Source organism: Neoarius graeffei, chromosome 9 (genome assembly GCF_027579695.1).
Source record: "Neoarius graeffei isolate fNeoGra1 chromosome 9, fNeoGra1.pri, whole genome shotgun sequence".
Lineage (NCBI taxonomy): Eukaryota > Metazoa > Chordata > Actinopteri > Siluriformes > Ariidae > Neoarius > Neoarius graeffei.
This window is the reverse complement of record NC_083577.1, coordinates 61,415,567-61,431,604: the sequence shown is the minus strand read 5'-3', so window position 1 is coordinate 61,431,604 and position 16,038 is coordinate 61,415,567. Positions and strand designations below refer to the sequence as shown.

Sequence of the window (16,038 nt, the reverse complement as noted above, 5' to 3'; positions counted from 1 at the left end):
CTGCGCTCTGATTGGCTGGCGAGCGGCTCCGTATCCTACGGTACGGACCCCGGTTACGGACCTCTGGCGACTCGCTCATTCACAACAACAAACATAGTAGAATTTTCTGTCAACATTTATGTTTTTTTATAAGATTTATTTATAAAATTATCAAAAATCTTGTAATTTTTTTTTGCCAGCATTTATCAGGAGAATAGCATTATTAATTTTACATCATGGATAGCGCTAACGACAGTGTTCACAGCGAAAGCAAGTTTTACTACCCTGAGGAAGAAGAAATAAAATAAAACATTGCAGGAGAAAGCTGGGCGGCACGGTGGTGTAGTGGTTAGCGCTGTAACCCCTTCTTGGTTAGCAAGAAGGTCCTGGGTTCGAGCCCCGGGGCCGACGAGGGCCCTTCTGTGTGGAGTTTGCATGTTCTCCCCGTGTCCGCGTGGGTTTCCTCCAGGTGCTCCGGTTTCCCCACAGTCCAAAGACATGCAGGTTAGGTTAACTGGTGACTCTAAATTGACCGTAGGTGTGAATGTGAGTGTGAATGGTTGTCTGTGTCTATGTGTCAGCCCTTGTCCAGGGTGTACCCCGCCTTTCACCCGTAGTCAGCTGGGATAGGCTCCAGCTTGCCTGCGACCCTGTAGAACATAGAGATGATGAGATGAGATGAGATGAGGAGAAAGCTAAAAACCTCTAACTGTTGCTAACGCCAAGCAAAAACATGGCTGAATCCTGAATGACTCCTATTTGTATAAATAGGGGACTACATAGGCGGCTCGGCTCGGTTTTCCCTTGCGGGTGCTCTCATTTTCTGTTAGAATTTGGTAAAGAAAAAAATAAATATATTATTTACCAGCTTAAGGTCGGTCCGTATGGTGAAATACCGTGACCTCGGCCTTGAGTACTTTCAAGACAGAGGGCCTCGCTCAGTACTTTCAAGACCTCGGTCACGGTATTTCACGATACGGACCTCCCAGCTGGTAAATAACATGTGATATATGTATATCTGTAACGGAGAAGGTAAATGATCCTTCTAATCCTTATGACGTCTCTGATACTGTATGCAGTCAGTATCAGACTTAACAAATCTGACTGCATGCTGTATCAGAGACGTTATAAGGACTTCGAAAGTATCTCTGCGTTCAGACACTACATTTTCTACATCTTCAAATAAATTGATGATGATGAGTTTATTTAGTAAAATAATGTACAGAATACAAGTAAGTGTACATTAAAATTCATGGATAGCACAATAAAGTGTAAACACTTATTTCCATTGTGGTCCAAGTGGCAAAAAAGGGGATGTGAACAAAAAAAAAGATGTACAGGATGTATACTAAATAAAATATTGTATAAACTAGAACATAATAAAAGGAGCTCATATACTATGTGAGTCGGCTCTCAACTGCCACTTAAAAGAACCGACTCAAAGAGTCGACTCTATAATGAACGATACATCACTAGTAAACAGGCCGTGTTGGTGAGAGTTCAACACTGTTGTTCTTTCTGTGGCATTTCCTCTGCGTTCAGCCATGGGGAAGTCGTTTGCTAATTTTATGTGCAAGAAGGATTTTCACCCAGCGTCAAAATCCAACATAAAGAAGGTAACTAAAGTTCAGTTAAAAATTTTTGAGGCAAACTAGTTAGCTAGCTAAATTAGCTAGTTAGCTAGAGAGGGGTTGCTAAAGCTAGCTTGACTTATTAGCATGGTACCGATGTGTTTCATAGACGTCTCAGCGTTTAATAACTCTGACATTTCCTCAGATATTAACCTAGTTTGGCAGCTTAGCTTGGGTTAATTATACATTTTGAATTAAGTTACCGATTTTTTTATTTTGAGCGACTTAACCGTCACTTCGAGCTGAAGTTATTTAATACAGCTCATTACCAATATAATTAGTTCATTTTTCAGTTACGATGGAATCAGAAAGACCAATATGGTGAAGGTAATATTAGCGTTTAAAATAATGTTTAGTCATTTAGAATCAGAATCAGAACCGAGTTTATTGCCAAGTCTGTTCTCACATACAAGAAGTTTGCTTTGGTGGTTGAACAGTTGTAATTTTTATCAATTATAAAAAACACAATCTGACTTTTCATTTTTATGCTGATGATTTGCAGATATATTTGCCCATGAGACCCAATGAAAATATGGCGCTTACTAAATTACTGGATTGTATTACTGATGTAAAGCAGTGGCTGGCACGGAACTTTTTGCATTTGAACGACAGCAAAACAGAATATTTTATTTGGCACGTCACCCACGTCAAATGTTTTTACAACAAATTTTGGTACTCTGGCCCCCTTTTTTTAAACAACCCTGTTTCCAAAAAAGTTGGGACAAAGTACAAATTGTAAATAAAAACGGAATGCAATGATGTGGAAGTTTCAAAATTCCATATTTTATTCAGAATAGAACATAGATGACATCAAATGTTTAAACTGAGATGTATCATTTAAAGAGAAAAATTAGGTGACTTAAATTTCATGACAACAACATCTCAAAAAAGTTGAGACAAGGCCATGTTTACCACTGTGAGACATCCCCTTTTCTCTTTACAACAGTCTGTAAACGTCTGGGGACTGAGGAGACAAGTTGCTCAAGTTTAGGGATAGGAATGTTAACCCATTCTTGTCTAATGTAGGATTCTAGTTGCTCAACTGTCTTAGGTCTTTTTTGTCGTATCTTCCGTTTTATGATGCGCCAAATGTTTTCTATGGGTGAAAGATCTGGACTGCAGGCTGGCCAGTTCAGTACCTGGACCCTTCTTCTACACAGCCATGATGCTGTAATTGATGCAGTATGTGGTATGTTGGAAAATGCAAGGTCTTCCCTGAAAGAGACGTCGTCTGGATGGGAGCATATGTTGCTCTAGAACCTGGATATACCTTTCAGCATTGATGGTGTCTTTCCAGATGTGTAAGCTGCCCATGCCACACGCACTAATGCAACCCCATACCATCAGAGATGCAGGCTTCTGAACTGAGCGCTGATAACAACTTGGGTCGTCCTTCTCCTCTTTAGTCCGAATGACACGGCGTCCCTGATTTCCATAAAGAACTTCAAATTTTGATTCGTCTGACCACAGAACAGTTTTCCACTTTGCCACAGTCCATTTTAAATGAGCCTTGGCCCAGAGAAGACGTCTGCGCTTCTGGATCATGTTTAGATACGGCTTCTTCTTTGAACTATAGAGTTTTAGCTGGCAACGGCGGATGGCACGGTGAATTGTGTTCACAGATAATGTTCTCTGGAAATATTCCTGAGCCCATTTTGTGATTTCCAATACAGAAGCATGCCTGTATGTGATGCAGTGCCATCTAAGGACCCGAAGATCACGGGCACCCAGTATGGTTTTTCCGGCCTTGACCCTTATGCACAGAGATTCTTCCAGATTCTCTGAATCTTTTGATGATATTATGCACTGTAGATGATGATATGTTCAAACTCTTTGCAATTTTACACTGTCGAACTCCTTTCTGATATTGCTCCACTATTTGTCGGCACAGAATTAGGGGGATTGGTGATCCGCTTTACTTCTGAGAGCTGCTGCCACTCCAAGATGCTCTTTTTATACCCAGTCATGTTAATGACCTATTGCCAATTGACCTAATCAGTTGCAATTTGGTCCTCCAGCTGTTCCTTTTTTGTACCTTTTAACTTTTCCAGCCTCTTATTGCCCCTATCCCAACTTTTTTGAGATGTGTTGCTGTCATGAAATTTCAAATGAGCCAGTATTTGGCATGAAATTTCAAAGTGTCTCACTTTTGACATTTGATATGTTGTCTATGTTCTATTGTAAATACAATATCAGTTTTTGAGATTTGTAAATTATTGCATTCTGTTTTTATTTACAATTTGTACTTTGTCCCAACTTTTTTGGAATCGGGGTTGTACAAAATCTTGGGGTAACGTTTGACAGTGGGCTTAAATTTGATAAACAGATTAGTTCTGTTGTTAGAACGAGCTCTTTTCAACTTCGTCTGTTGGCCAAAGCGAAGCCATTTCTTAGTTGGCAGCATCTCGAGAAGGCAATTCATGCATTTATCAGTTCGAGACTGGACTATTGTAATGCCCTGTATGTTGGCCTCAGCCAGTCTTCAATTTTACGTCTTCAACTTGTACAGAACGCTGCGGCCCGATTTTTAACAAGCACGTCTAGACGTGAACACATTACTCCTGTGTTGTCGTCACTCCATTGGCTTCCAGTCCGTTTTAGAATTGATTTTAAGCTTCTGTTGTTTGTTTTTAATGCCATCAATGGCCTGGCTCCCTCTTACCTGTCTGAGATTTTAACTATTCGTGATCATGGTAGGGCCCTGTGTTCTTCGGGTCAGCTTCTGTTAGAAGTTCCAAGGTCGAGATATAAACAGTGGGGTGATCGTTCTTTTGCTGTCGCTGCTCCCAGACTGTGGAACAATCTGCCCCCCGACATTCGCACCACTATTGATCCCGGCCTTTTTAAATCAAAGTTGAAGACCTACTTTTTTAGATTGGCATACAATCCTGACTAGGGGAGTCTTGTTTTTGAGGGGTGCTTCGTTTCGTCTGTTTTTATTTCATGTACTTCTGAAAGGCTTTTGGTAATCTGCAGTACAGTGGCACCTTCCGCAGTCAAAACCTGTGTTTTTATGTATTTTGGTGTTCTGTTTTATGGCTTTGATGTAAAGCACTTTGGGTACCTTTTGGTTATTGTAAAGGGCTATATAAATAAAACTTGATTGCTTGATTGATTGAGTTGAGATAAAAGCATAAAAAAGGCAAAATTAGTTATATAAAAAATAGAATAAAAAATAATAAGAATCTAAAATATAAAAATTTTGAAAAGTAACCACACTTAAGGGGTATGTGCATGGGTTGTTTTGAAGTCCAAGCTGTACAGTATGTCCTGTAATGTGCAAAAACAGATCACATGATGATGAAGAGTCATTGCATGAATGTGTGAGAAGAGAAATGGGATAGATAAATAAATAGCCAAGCTGTACAGTGTGCCCCGGAATGTGCAATAAAGGTTCACAGAATGAAGATGCATGACATGACCTTGAAATGTGCAAAATTGCAGTTCAGAGACGAAGTGCATTAATGTCACAGATTGAAAGTGTGAGGTTTGAGTCAGTGGGTGTCTCTGACCTTACTGATGAGGCCAGCTGCAGTGGGGAAAAAGCTGACCTTATGGCATAAGGGCTGTAGTTCTAATGGACCGCAATCTCCTACCAGAGGGGAGTGATTTCAAGAAGTTTGTGTTCAGGGTGAGAGGGGTCGGCCGTAATCCTTTCTGCCCTCCTCAGGGCCCTGGACTCATACAGGTCCTGAAGAGACGGAAGGCCAATCGTCCTCTCAGCAGAGCGAATGATTCACTGCAGTCTGCCCTTGTCCCTGGCAGTGGCAGCAGCGTACCAGACGGTGATGGAGGAGGTGAAGATGAACTTGATGGTGGTGTAAAAGTGCACCATCATTGTCTTTGGCAGCTCAAACTTCAACTGTCACAGGAAGAACCATCCTCTGCTGTGTTTTCTTGGTGAGAGAGCAGGTATTCATCTCCCGCTTGAGGTCCTGAGTGATTGTAGTGCCCAGGAAGCAGAAATACTCCACAGAGGTTACTGGGGAGTCAAACAGGGTGATGGGGGAGGGTGTGGCAGAGCTCCTCCTGAAGTCTAGAATCACCTCCACTGTCTTTAGAGCATTGAGCTATGCAGTTATCCAATCAGCCTGTCATGTGGCAGCAGCACAATGCATGCAATCTTGTAGGTCAAGAGCTTCAGTGAATCTTCACATCAAACACCAGAAAGAGGGAAAATCTGATCTCGGTGACACTGAGTGTGGCATGGTTATTGGTGCCAGACAGGTGGGTTGGAGTATTTCAGAAATTGCCGATCACCTGGATTTTTCCTCGCACGACAGTCTCTAGAGTTTACATGGAATAGTGTGGCAAATGGTGTGAGCTTCAGGTCTGTAGGCAGAAACTTCTTGTTTATGAGCAAGGGTCGAGGGGAATGGACGGACTGTTTTGACCTGACAGGTCAAACTCTGATAAACACTGTTTACAACCGTGGTGAACAGAAAAGCATCTCGGAATATGCTACATGTCAAACCTTGAGCCAGATGAGCTACAACAGAAGACCACACTGGTTTCCACTCCTGTTAGTCAAGAACAGGAATCTGAGCCGATGGCGGGGACGAGCTCCCCCACGCTGTCAGAAACAGCGGTACAGTAGGAGTCCATTTCTGTCCCCCAAGGTACAGTCTAAACTAATGTACTCCTTAGAGCTCATTATTGGACTTCATGGTAACTATCTGTTTTTTTTTTTATGGTCAAAAAGGTTCCCAATCAGTATAGAAATGGTACAAATAAGTACCTTGGAGGATACTGCCCCAGTGACAAGCCGTTGTACCCCGAAAGGTACAATGATGTACTTTTGTTTTCTGAGCATGCAGACTGGATATTTACACTGTCGCTACTCAACACTACACACCTAAATCATCACAATCCAGTGATGATTTAGGTGTGTAGTGTTGAGTAGCGACAGTGTAAAGTTAAAGAATCAGATAGCAAAGAATCAAACTCCAAACTTCAGACACTGAGCATACATGAGTAGTAGGTCGACTACTAGGGCTGTGCTGATAGACGATGCCATCGTCCATCGACGATGCCATCGTCCATCGACGATGCCATCGTCCATCGACGATGGTGGTCATCCATCACGATGGAGAGCCACCATCGTGATACCACGCCCCCTCCTGTCATAAACATGCATATATCATCTGGGCCTATTTAACCTAAAAAGTTAGTTTTTTTGTTAGTTTAGTTAGTTAGTTTTGTTTAATATATAAATATATTATATAACATATATAAATACATAATTATATGTCATTATAAAGTAATATCCTATTACCGCTTGTTCATGTAGGCTATGGTGCAGGGACGTGCTAGTGAACATACTGTAACATGTGGTTACACAAATACAGTATGCTACTAATAATAAATTTTGACGACTTCATTTTTTAGCCTACACTATACTTTTAATGTAAAATTTGTCATGTTCAAACAAATAGCCACTATTAACGACTTCAGTCGGGAAACATTGCACCTTATCAAACGGCAGTGAAGCGCAGACTTCGGCAGAAGTCAAATAACTTTTTAATCTGGTAAATAGGCCTACTTTCAGACACAAAATGGTCCACTCTAAGCCATAATGTCAAACCAAATGGAAGAATGAAGGTGATTCTGTGAACCGGTATTCGTGAAAAGATACAGTAGGCTGAACAACAAATCAAGTCTAACAGGAACGCACAAGCATGCGCTTAACGGTAGCCTACACAATTTAATTTAGGCATTAGGCATTAACCAGGCTTAGGCATTAACTTTTTATTGTAAAAATGCTACAAAATAAATAGTCATGAACATGATTTTGTAAACATATAATTATTTAAAGATGAACGATCAAGACGAAGAGAACCGGAACGTGCGCAGCACGAAATGCGCTCACAAAGTTTAACGTCGCCGGGCATTAACTTTTTACAGTGAAATTAAAACTACCAAATATTCATGAAGTCGACTCAGTGAGCAAAGAACAGTGATTAAAAAAAAACGAGAGAGCCTGTGTTAATACAAGAACAAGTAAATAAATAACAATAATAGTAATAATAAAAATCAAAATCAAGAAAACGCAGGCAGTCTGAAGCAATTCAACCTAATGGGTTAACAGTGCAATGGTCACCATGTTTAAATGTCGAGGTTTCTGGCTAAAAATACTAGCATGTTTACTTTGTCTGGTTTTAATGAGCTGCGGATTGGGGTAACTATACTACCCGCGGTGCTGAACACTCGTTCTGATGGAGTACTGGTGGCGCATATGCACAAATATTTATGTGCTAATCTTGCCATTAATGGAAGTCTTTTCTCGTTCCTTTTCCACCACATCAGTGGGTCCTCCCCCCATCAATGACAATTTCCTGCAGGTACATGGTCATTTCTGCCTCAGACTTTTCTTCATCAGTAAGCGTGGATGCTCTGGCTGCTGCTCTCTTCCCAAGAAGGCTGCCCAAAGACCCTCTCTTTTTCTTAGGCACTGCCGCGGCGCAGTCACCTGGTTCCTCCCCTTCATCATGTGACGGACCGGGTGTTGTAGCACCTGACAGCGACGGAACGATCTCTGTCACCATCTCTTCCATCAACTCAGATTTTGTGGCGTGAAGATCAAACATAGAAAATTAGGTAGCCTAAATTTAAAGAGATAGTAGGCTATGGGATATAGTATATATCACAATTCTCAGCGCAATGGGATTTTTTTTTTCTTTACGTGCCAAAGCCTCGGATGAGTATCTAATACTTATAATAATAATAATAAATTTTATAATGTGGTATTTAACCCCCCCCCCCCCCCCCCCCATATGATCGTCCATCACGATGTTTGCACTGTAAACATCGTCGATGCCAATTAAGGGGACATCGCACAGCCCTATCGACTACATTTGGGGGCAGTCAACAATTTGTAAGTTTCTTTTTTCTTTGCTATGCAATAATGAGAATAATGTGTTTTTTAGGTATGGATGGCAGAACAGAAAATAACCTTCGAGAAGAAGAAGCAGGAGGAGCTGATGCAGACTTATGTGAAGGAGCAGGAGACCTACAACAACAGGTTAGTCAAGAGCTGAATTTTGTTATTAATGGGCACACAACTGCATGTTTCAAAATGGTTGATTTTATGAGAGTGAAAATCTCTCAGGTGGACAAGTTTAACTGCCACAGTGTACAAACTTTCATGGTATTTAGGGAGAGAACTTCCACTGACATGCTAGTGTGTTCGGCATCAGTATGATATGTGTGGGATTTAAATGTTTCCTGGCCACTTCATCTGGCTCTGATTTACTCCTCAGAAGGTTGGGGATTCAATCTGCCAAGCTGCCACTGTTGGGCTCTTGAGCAAGGCCCTTAACCCTCTCTGCTCCAGTGGCACTGCATCGTGGCTTACCCTACGCTCTGACCCCAGCTTTCTAACAAGCTTGGATATGCAAAAAAAAAAAAAATTGCTCTGCTGCAGTGTATATGTGACAAAGTTGTTGTTGTTGTCTTCATCAAGTAGACCTTTTTTATTCATTTTATAGTAATATAGATTTCCTGTGCAAAATTTTTTGTTAAGCTTTCCGTAACATTGTTTATAGAAGGATTTGCCTTTGAGTACCAGAGATTCTTTAATATTATACATACAGGACACTTTTTCGATGGAATAAAAACATGTAGCTATTCTATTCCCTTCTAGCGGGTTTCGTTCATTTGGTTCGGTAGCCTGCAATATTATTATATCGCTTATCCTACATATATTACATCACTCTACCCAATGGAGAATGAGCGTTGAATATGGTTTATGGTTACGATGTTGCATGGTTGTCAAGACAACATGACGTCACATGTTGGAAGCGTAAAACTTCCGCCCTAGAGCGATTTGTAACAATTTGTAAACAAATATGGCCGCCAGGTTTACTTCATTAAATATGGAAGATTTTGAGAGAATTTTGAAAGAGGAAGACATGTTGAACACACAAAAGGAATGTGTATGTATTAACAACAACAATAATATATTGGCTGGCTTTTTTGTGGTATATCGGATAAATTCCATTCAGCGAGCATGATGTTGAACTTTTTGAAGACGAATTCAGTATCATGCTAGCTGAATGGAATACATACCATGAAAAAAAGCCAGCCTTTCTCTCTTTATTTATTTAATTAAAAAATGTAATTTATATTAAAAAATGTATATTTTAGCAGGCGTAGTGTGAGCATAAACTCTACTGCAGTTTCCTCTTCCCTTATTAAATACCTGATGTTGCCTGAAGGTGGCAGTGTTTGTCTTCTGTAGTGATGACCTTAATAATTTCAGCCTGATGTGTTTTAGACTGCTGATGGGTGATGACAGGGTGAAAAACGGCCTGAATTTTATGTATGAAGCTCCTCCTGGTGTATCAAAAGGTAATTAAATTCTGATCCTTGAGATGAAGCAACATGATTTTATAAAATTTTGTACCTTACTCTGTCTTTGTTTCTCTTTTCATGAAATCTCTCTCTGATCTTTGAAGAGGAAACCAAAGAGGTAAGTTGTCATGCTACTGAGTAGGTATTTAAGTCCTAATTTATTTTTAAAAAATGTTGAAATATTTTAGATAAAGTGGTTGATGTAAATGTGATGGAGTTGTGTTCTTATAGGAAAATAAATACTGACAGGGTGGTGTAGTGTGTGCTTCATGGATGACGCATCATAATTTTTTTTTTGCTCTTGTTACGTTTTATGCTGTGAAATGTTCAAACAAGTTATTTCCTATCACTTGTGCTGTAAACAATTGTTCCTTCAACAGCACCTCTCTTCATTTTTCTCTTTTGAAGTTAACAATAAAAAAAAAATGCTGGTCACATAACTGAGAAACTGCAAAATGTAAAGTCTTCTGTCTCAGAGACGTTTCTGTGCTGCAAAACTTGCTGGCTGTAACAAAGCCAGGAAGTCGAGACTCCTTCACTTAACATTACCTAATTTTGTTTGTGCAGAAAACTTCAATATCCTCAATCGGATATTTTTCTCTGTTAAATCATGGCACGTTTTTAGTCTTTTGTTCTTAGGCTTAAATTATGTGACGCTTCTGCCATACGACTCTCTGAGACTTGTGAGAATTTACTTTTTTTTTAAAACAACTTGAAGGCATTTTAAAATGCACAAAATGCCAGCAAAATTGTCATGGCACATTTTTAAGAAAAATCTTACCAAATAATGTTCACTTGAGTTGGTCAGTGTTATTGTACTGACGGTCCGGCAATTTATCATAAGTTTGATCGTTACACGATTTTTCACGTTATTCATATGACTGATGATATCCCCTAACCATAATGTTTTATATTTTCTTCACAGGAAGGAGAATCTGAATACAAGTTTGAGTGGCAGAAGGTTGCTCCTCGTGAAAAGTATGTTTTATTACTCTGTGTTCAAATGAGTAAGACTTAATACTCATGTCGTCATTCTCTGCTCTTACTTCCTCCTCTTTAGGTACGCTAAAGATGATATGAACATCAGAGATCAGCCTTTTGGGATCCAGGTTCGATTTTATTTTACTGTTTTCTCTATTTTGACCTCTGTACCTGTACTTTGTTATAATTTAGATCCATATAGATGTTTGTAAATAGAGCAGTTAGTGAATTTGGAATGTTTGTTCTGTAGGTGCGGAATGTACGGTGTATCAAATGTCATAAGTGGGGTCATGTGAACACGGACAGGGAGTGTCCTCTCTTTGGTCTGTCTGGAATCAATGCCAGCTCTGTAGCCAATGATGAAGCAGGTAAACATTTCCCCCTCAATACATAGCATTTTATGTACCTTTTCAATTATTACATTTCAAAAATGCTTTCAGATAGGCATCATTAACTGACCGACAGCTGTTAATCTGCTGTTGTTTGTAATGTTACAAATTCATTATTACCTGAAATGCTTGTGTGAGTGAAATACCTTGTACTGAATTTCTCTGACCCTGAAGATGGCAGTGTTGTCATCTTAGAATACATTATTAAAGGTAGATACCTTTCCTGTTCACCATGCTGAGAAGGCTGGATGGCATGCTTACTGTTGAGTTTTGTTGCGTTTGTGCAAACTCGACTTATAGCAGCAAGGCACACATATGCATAGTATAAATTAGACATCACAGCAAAATTTGCCTCAAGGATCATTGCCAGTGCTTTACTTGGGACAGTCATGATCCAGAGTCTCTCAAATGCCTCTCAGTGCAGGAAGCAGTAGTTGTGTGCTGAGGACTGTAATCAGAGTGTATAGCAGTACAGTAATGTGTTTACTCCTCCTGGGTCCAGCATGACAGTTCTCAGACTGGCCCTCCTCCTGAGCTGCCAGAAAAATTGCAATTATTGTGTATTCTGATTTGCTCTAACCACTGCTTTGGCAGAATAATACAGTGTGATTTGCCCAGTCAGGGGATGAGTGAGTTGATTTGGTGTCCCTTTCTGTTAACAAAGCTGCTGCTGAGCTCCCCTCTGAGAGGGATGCACACACATCAATGGGACTGTGATGTTGTGTTTTGTGCAAACAGGCCCGTCGATGCACCCCTCCGAGTTAATGGCAGAGATGCGGAACAGTGGGTTTGCGCTGAAGAAATGTGTCCTTGGGAGGAACGCCACTGTTTGTGATCCAGCACAGGTAATCTCCAGGTCCCCCGACCCCCTCAGGCTCAAATGAAACCAATGATATCCATGCCCGGTCCCAAGCAAGGAGAAGAGAGGGAGTGATTGCAGCAAAACGGCCAATTATCACACAGCGGCACAGGGATTCTAGTCACAGCAAGTTTAGTCAAGAGAGCAGGCTTGATGAGACTGACTACTGAAATTATAGGAACACAGGGGACCAGGAACATTGCTTATTTTGCAGCTTATAGAACTTGTGGCGCTCCTGTTTATTGGCCTTTACATACCCATTCAGGTTGCTGCTTGTTGATGTATGTTCATGTGATGAACAATTTTAAGTGTGGGAGTGGGTGTGGGGGGGCACGTTTAAGCTCCGTGGCGTAAGTGCTAAGGTCATGAATTTCTGTATTTCTATTACAGGGATTTGTGGCAAGTGAGGAAGATGATCCTGAAGTAGAGTTCCTTAAATCTTTAACCATGAAGCAAAAACAGAAGCTCCTCAGGTGTGTAAATATATTTATGCAACCAAATATGCTTTGTGGAAATATATCTGAAGCATGAAATTATTCTTTCAGTTGTATGTGTCAGTTCGGTGGATGAGTATGCAGCATAATAGACTAGCTAAATAAATACATTAATTGGGATTTGTAATTATTCCACTGCTGTTAAAATAGTGAATTAAAAAAATGAGATGCAAAACATATCATTTTCAAATTTTATTGTTCATTTATATGGTTTTGCATTCAGCTGTTTAATTTTCTTATAAATAGAATTCTCTCGATGCCTTAAACAATTTTTATTTATTTATTTTTTTAAAGAAAACTTGACCGGCTAGAAAAGAAAAAGGACAAGAAGAAGAGTAAAAAGGAGAAAAAGAAGAAACGCAAACAGAAGAAAAAGACGACTGCGGGTTCCTCTAGCAGCACCTCAGACAGTAGTAGCAGCTCTGAGTCTGAATCTGAAAGGCCCAAAGCTAGAAAAGTGAAGAAGGGCGGAAAGAATAGGAGGAGGGACTCATCCAGTGAGAGCAGTTCTGATGGTAAGAATGAAGGAAGGTCGAGAGGAACAAACAAGGAGCCTTGCAATAGAAATCGTGGTCAGGGTCCTGATTCTAAGCACAGCCGAGACAAACATGCACGTGCACAGTCAGATGAGCAGGACAGGCTACAGGAAAGAAGTTGGATGCATAGAAAAGAAAGTCTGCCAAATGAGAGCAAAGAGACGGAATGGAGGAATAAGGACAAAGAGAGAAGAGGGTGTGAAAGAGAGAAGGGTGAAGATCGAACCAGCAGAGATAGTGAGAGAAATAGGAGTTTGAGTAGAGAGAGAGTAAGGAAAAGGAGGGAGAACAGTTGGGAGAAGGAAAGGAGTGTGAAACAAAGAAGTGTGAGTAATGATCGAGGTAAAAATGAAAGGAGTCGGAGCCGGGATAGACGACAAGAAAATGAGGCGAGGATGAAAGACCGGCGTGATGGCTTTGAACGAAGTAGAGCTGGAAAAGAAAGAAGTAGGAGTAGGGAAAGAGTAAGGAGCAGGAGTCGGGAAAGAATAAGAGTGAGGACTGGGAGTAGGGAACAAGGCAGGAGCAGGGAAACTGTGAGGGAAAGAAAGGAACAGTCCAAGTCGGGACGATAAGAAGCAGTGAGGGAGAAGCAGAGACATGGAAATAACCTTTTCCTATTGGTGTAATTTACGATTTGTTTTAATGTGAAACTGTATTGGACATACAATGACCTGTAAAGTTTTTACTGCTTTAAATGTTAAGTTTTGTGCCTATCTTTTAGTTTTCAGAGTTTGTATTTGTGCAGTAAAAGTAGCTTGTATGTGTGATTTGAACCTTTTTCTTTCTTTTCATGGCTAAAACTTTTTTAACCAGAAGAGGGCGCCAAAATACTTTCGGACAAATGACAAGAACTCTAAAATTCTCATACATTCGTTCTTCTAACGCATTTTGGCTTTTTCAAAATGTTACTTTTCTGATTTGAGAATGAGACAATATCGTGTCTAAATACCGAGTTAGATATGTTTTTGCAGTAACATAAGGTGTATTTGCCTTCAGGCTAAACAGTTCTTTAACAAGGAAGCATGGGAAATTCCTCCACCCGTCCTTCATTGACATTTATGCTTTGAAGTTCAGTGATTTTTAACCCCAGAAGTTTCATAGAGAGCTGCTTTCCTTATATTGTAGCTCTTTCAGCATATTGGATATTATCCATTAGTTATTGTGGTCTTTGAAATGTATTTCTAGCAACATTGCATAAATGATTGTAATGATCACATGTATCCTAGTCCGTACTTGCACTGACCTGTAGATATGTGTTAAATTTGTTTCTATTTTTAATGTTCATTAACCAATCATAAACTGAAATATATACGTGAGCTTATATATTTTCCTTTGAGAAGTTTCAACAGGTTGCCTAATTTCCAACTCACACAGCACTTTGAGCAACGGCATTAAATATTCCTTTCGGGTTTTATTTTAAAATACACAATTAGAACAACACTGACATCTTTTAATGTTTAGTACGCTTCTTTGCAAAAGTGTTGAAATAAGCTTCTTGTATTTTGGACTTTCTCCTGACCTTCATGTTGCAGGGTTTCTAGAAATGCGCTCCACTTTCTTCTGGGCCGGGGAGTAAATATAAAGCGCTGAGAAGGCTGAGAGCTTCTTAATACAATGATGTACACTTTGTCACAGAAATACCCTCCATGGCATTTTCTCATATCATTTTTGCCTTTGTCTTTCATAGTTGTTCTGTACAGTTGGCCAATATTCATGGTGATTGTTCTACTTTCATCAGAAAACCCACACTAGAGCTACTTGAGGTAGCATCAAAGCACTCAAGTGCAAATGGTTTTTTTGTTTTTTCTTCCTGAAAGCAATAAAATAGCTTCCTGTTCAAATCAGCAATGTCCCAGTGAACTTATTTTCAAGAATATTTACCGGCATTGAAATAAACCCAGAGATGGTGCTGAGAGATAAAAGTTTAATTAATTGTTGCTCAGTTGTTTTTGAGAGAATTATTGGCTTGGCACAATTTCTACATGGGTGAACCAGTGCTGAGATACAATTAGGAGTTCGTATGCTTAAATTATTATTATTATTATTATTATTATTATTATCTCATGGGGAGGAAAAACAGGATGTCACTGGGATACAACTAGGAGTTTAGGTTCGTATTATTATTCATTAGAGATTTGCTCATCATGATAAAATAAGGTGTGTGATTTTGTTATTGATGGACACTTTCTTTTGACCCTGGGCTGCTGAGGACAGCGGTGTGAGCTCCTTGATCATTGATATGGCGCTCATCCTGCTCGTATCCCGCACAGACTGCGGCTCTTTGATCTGTCTTTATTGTGGCGCGCAAACAAAAGCTTGACTTTTTGCCTCTGTCTCAGCAAGAGCGCATTCTGCTAAAGCGGAACAAAGCGCTGAGTGACGGCGCTCTCTGTCCGCGACCGCAGGCGAGCCGCCACCTCTCAGTGATTCATTCTCGTCCGGCTCTGCTCTCCTGTTTGTAAATCTTAATGAGACCATATAATTGTAAAGTGTGCTTATGAATGCCTTCACGCCCAAACAGCGCTCATTTCCGCAGCACAGGGTCCGCAATAAACTCGCAAAGGGCATCACAGACAGGCTGAAAATCAAATTCAGGCACCTGGTGTTTGTTAAAATAAAATAAACTCGTCTCGTATAATTTACAAGACAACAATTTTGTTACCGTTTATTAAACACAGGGCAACACTCAGAATTAAAATTACTTTTTTTTTTTTAGTTTTGTTTTTATTCAGTCTGTTTCACCCTGCAAAATGTCAAATTATCTGATAATGGAACGATTTATTGTTGGGTGTATTTTGTCCTCAGTACCTATTG

The 16,038-nt window shown here is 40.0% G+C and overlaps 1 protein-coding gene across 1 annotated transcript; it reads left to right on the top strand.

The window, feature by feature from the left end:
- Positions 1-1,448: 1,448 nt before the first annotated feature.
- On the top strand, positions 1,449-15,068 carry cir1 (corepressor interacting with RBPJ, CIR1). The gene is made up of 10 exons (XM_060930029.1): positions 1,449-1,595; positions 8,537-8,631; positions 9,886-9,959; positions 10,067-10,080; positions 10,888-10,940; positions 11,023-11,071; positions 11,194-11,311; positions 12,071-12,177; positions 12,582-12,664; positions 12,980-15,068. Exons 1-10 carry the CDS (start codon positions 1,524-1,526, stop codon positions 13,794-13,796), a joined length of 1,482 nt encoding a protein of 493 aa, XP_060786012.1. The 5' UTR covers positions 1,449-1,523; the 3' UTR covers positions 13,797-15,068.
- Positions 15,069-16,038: the final 970 nt, after the last annotated feature.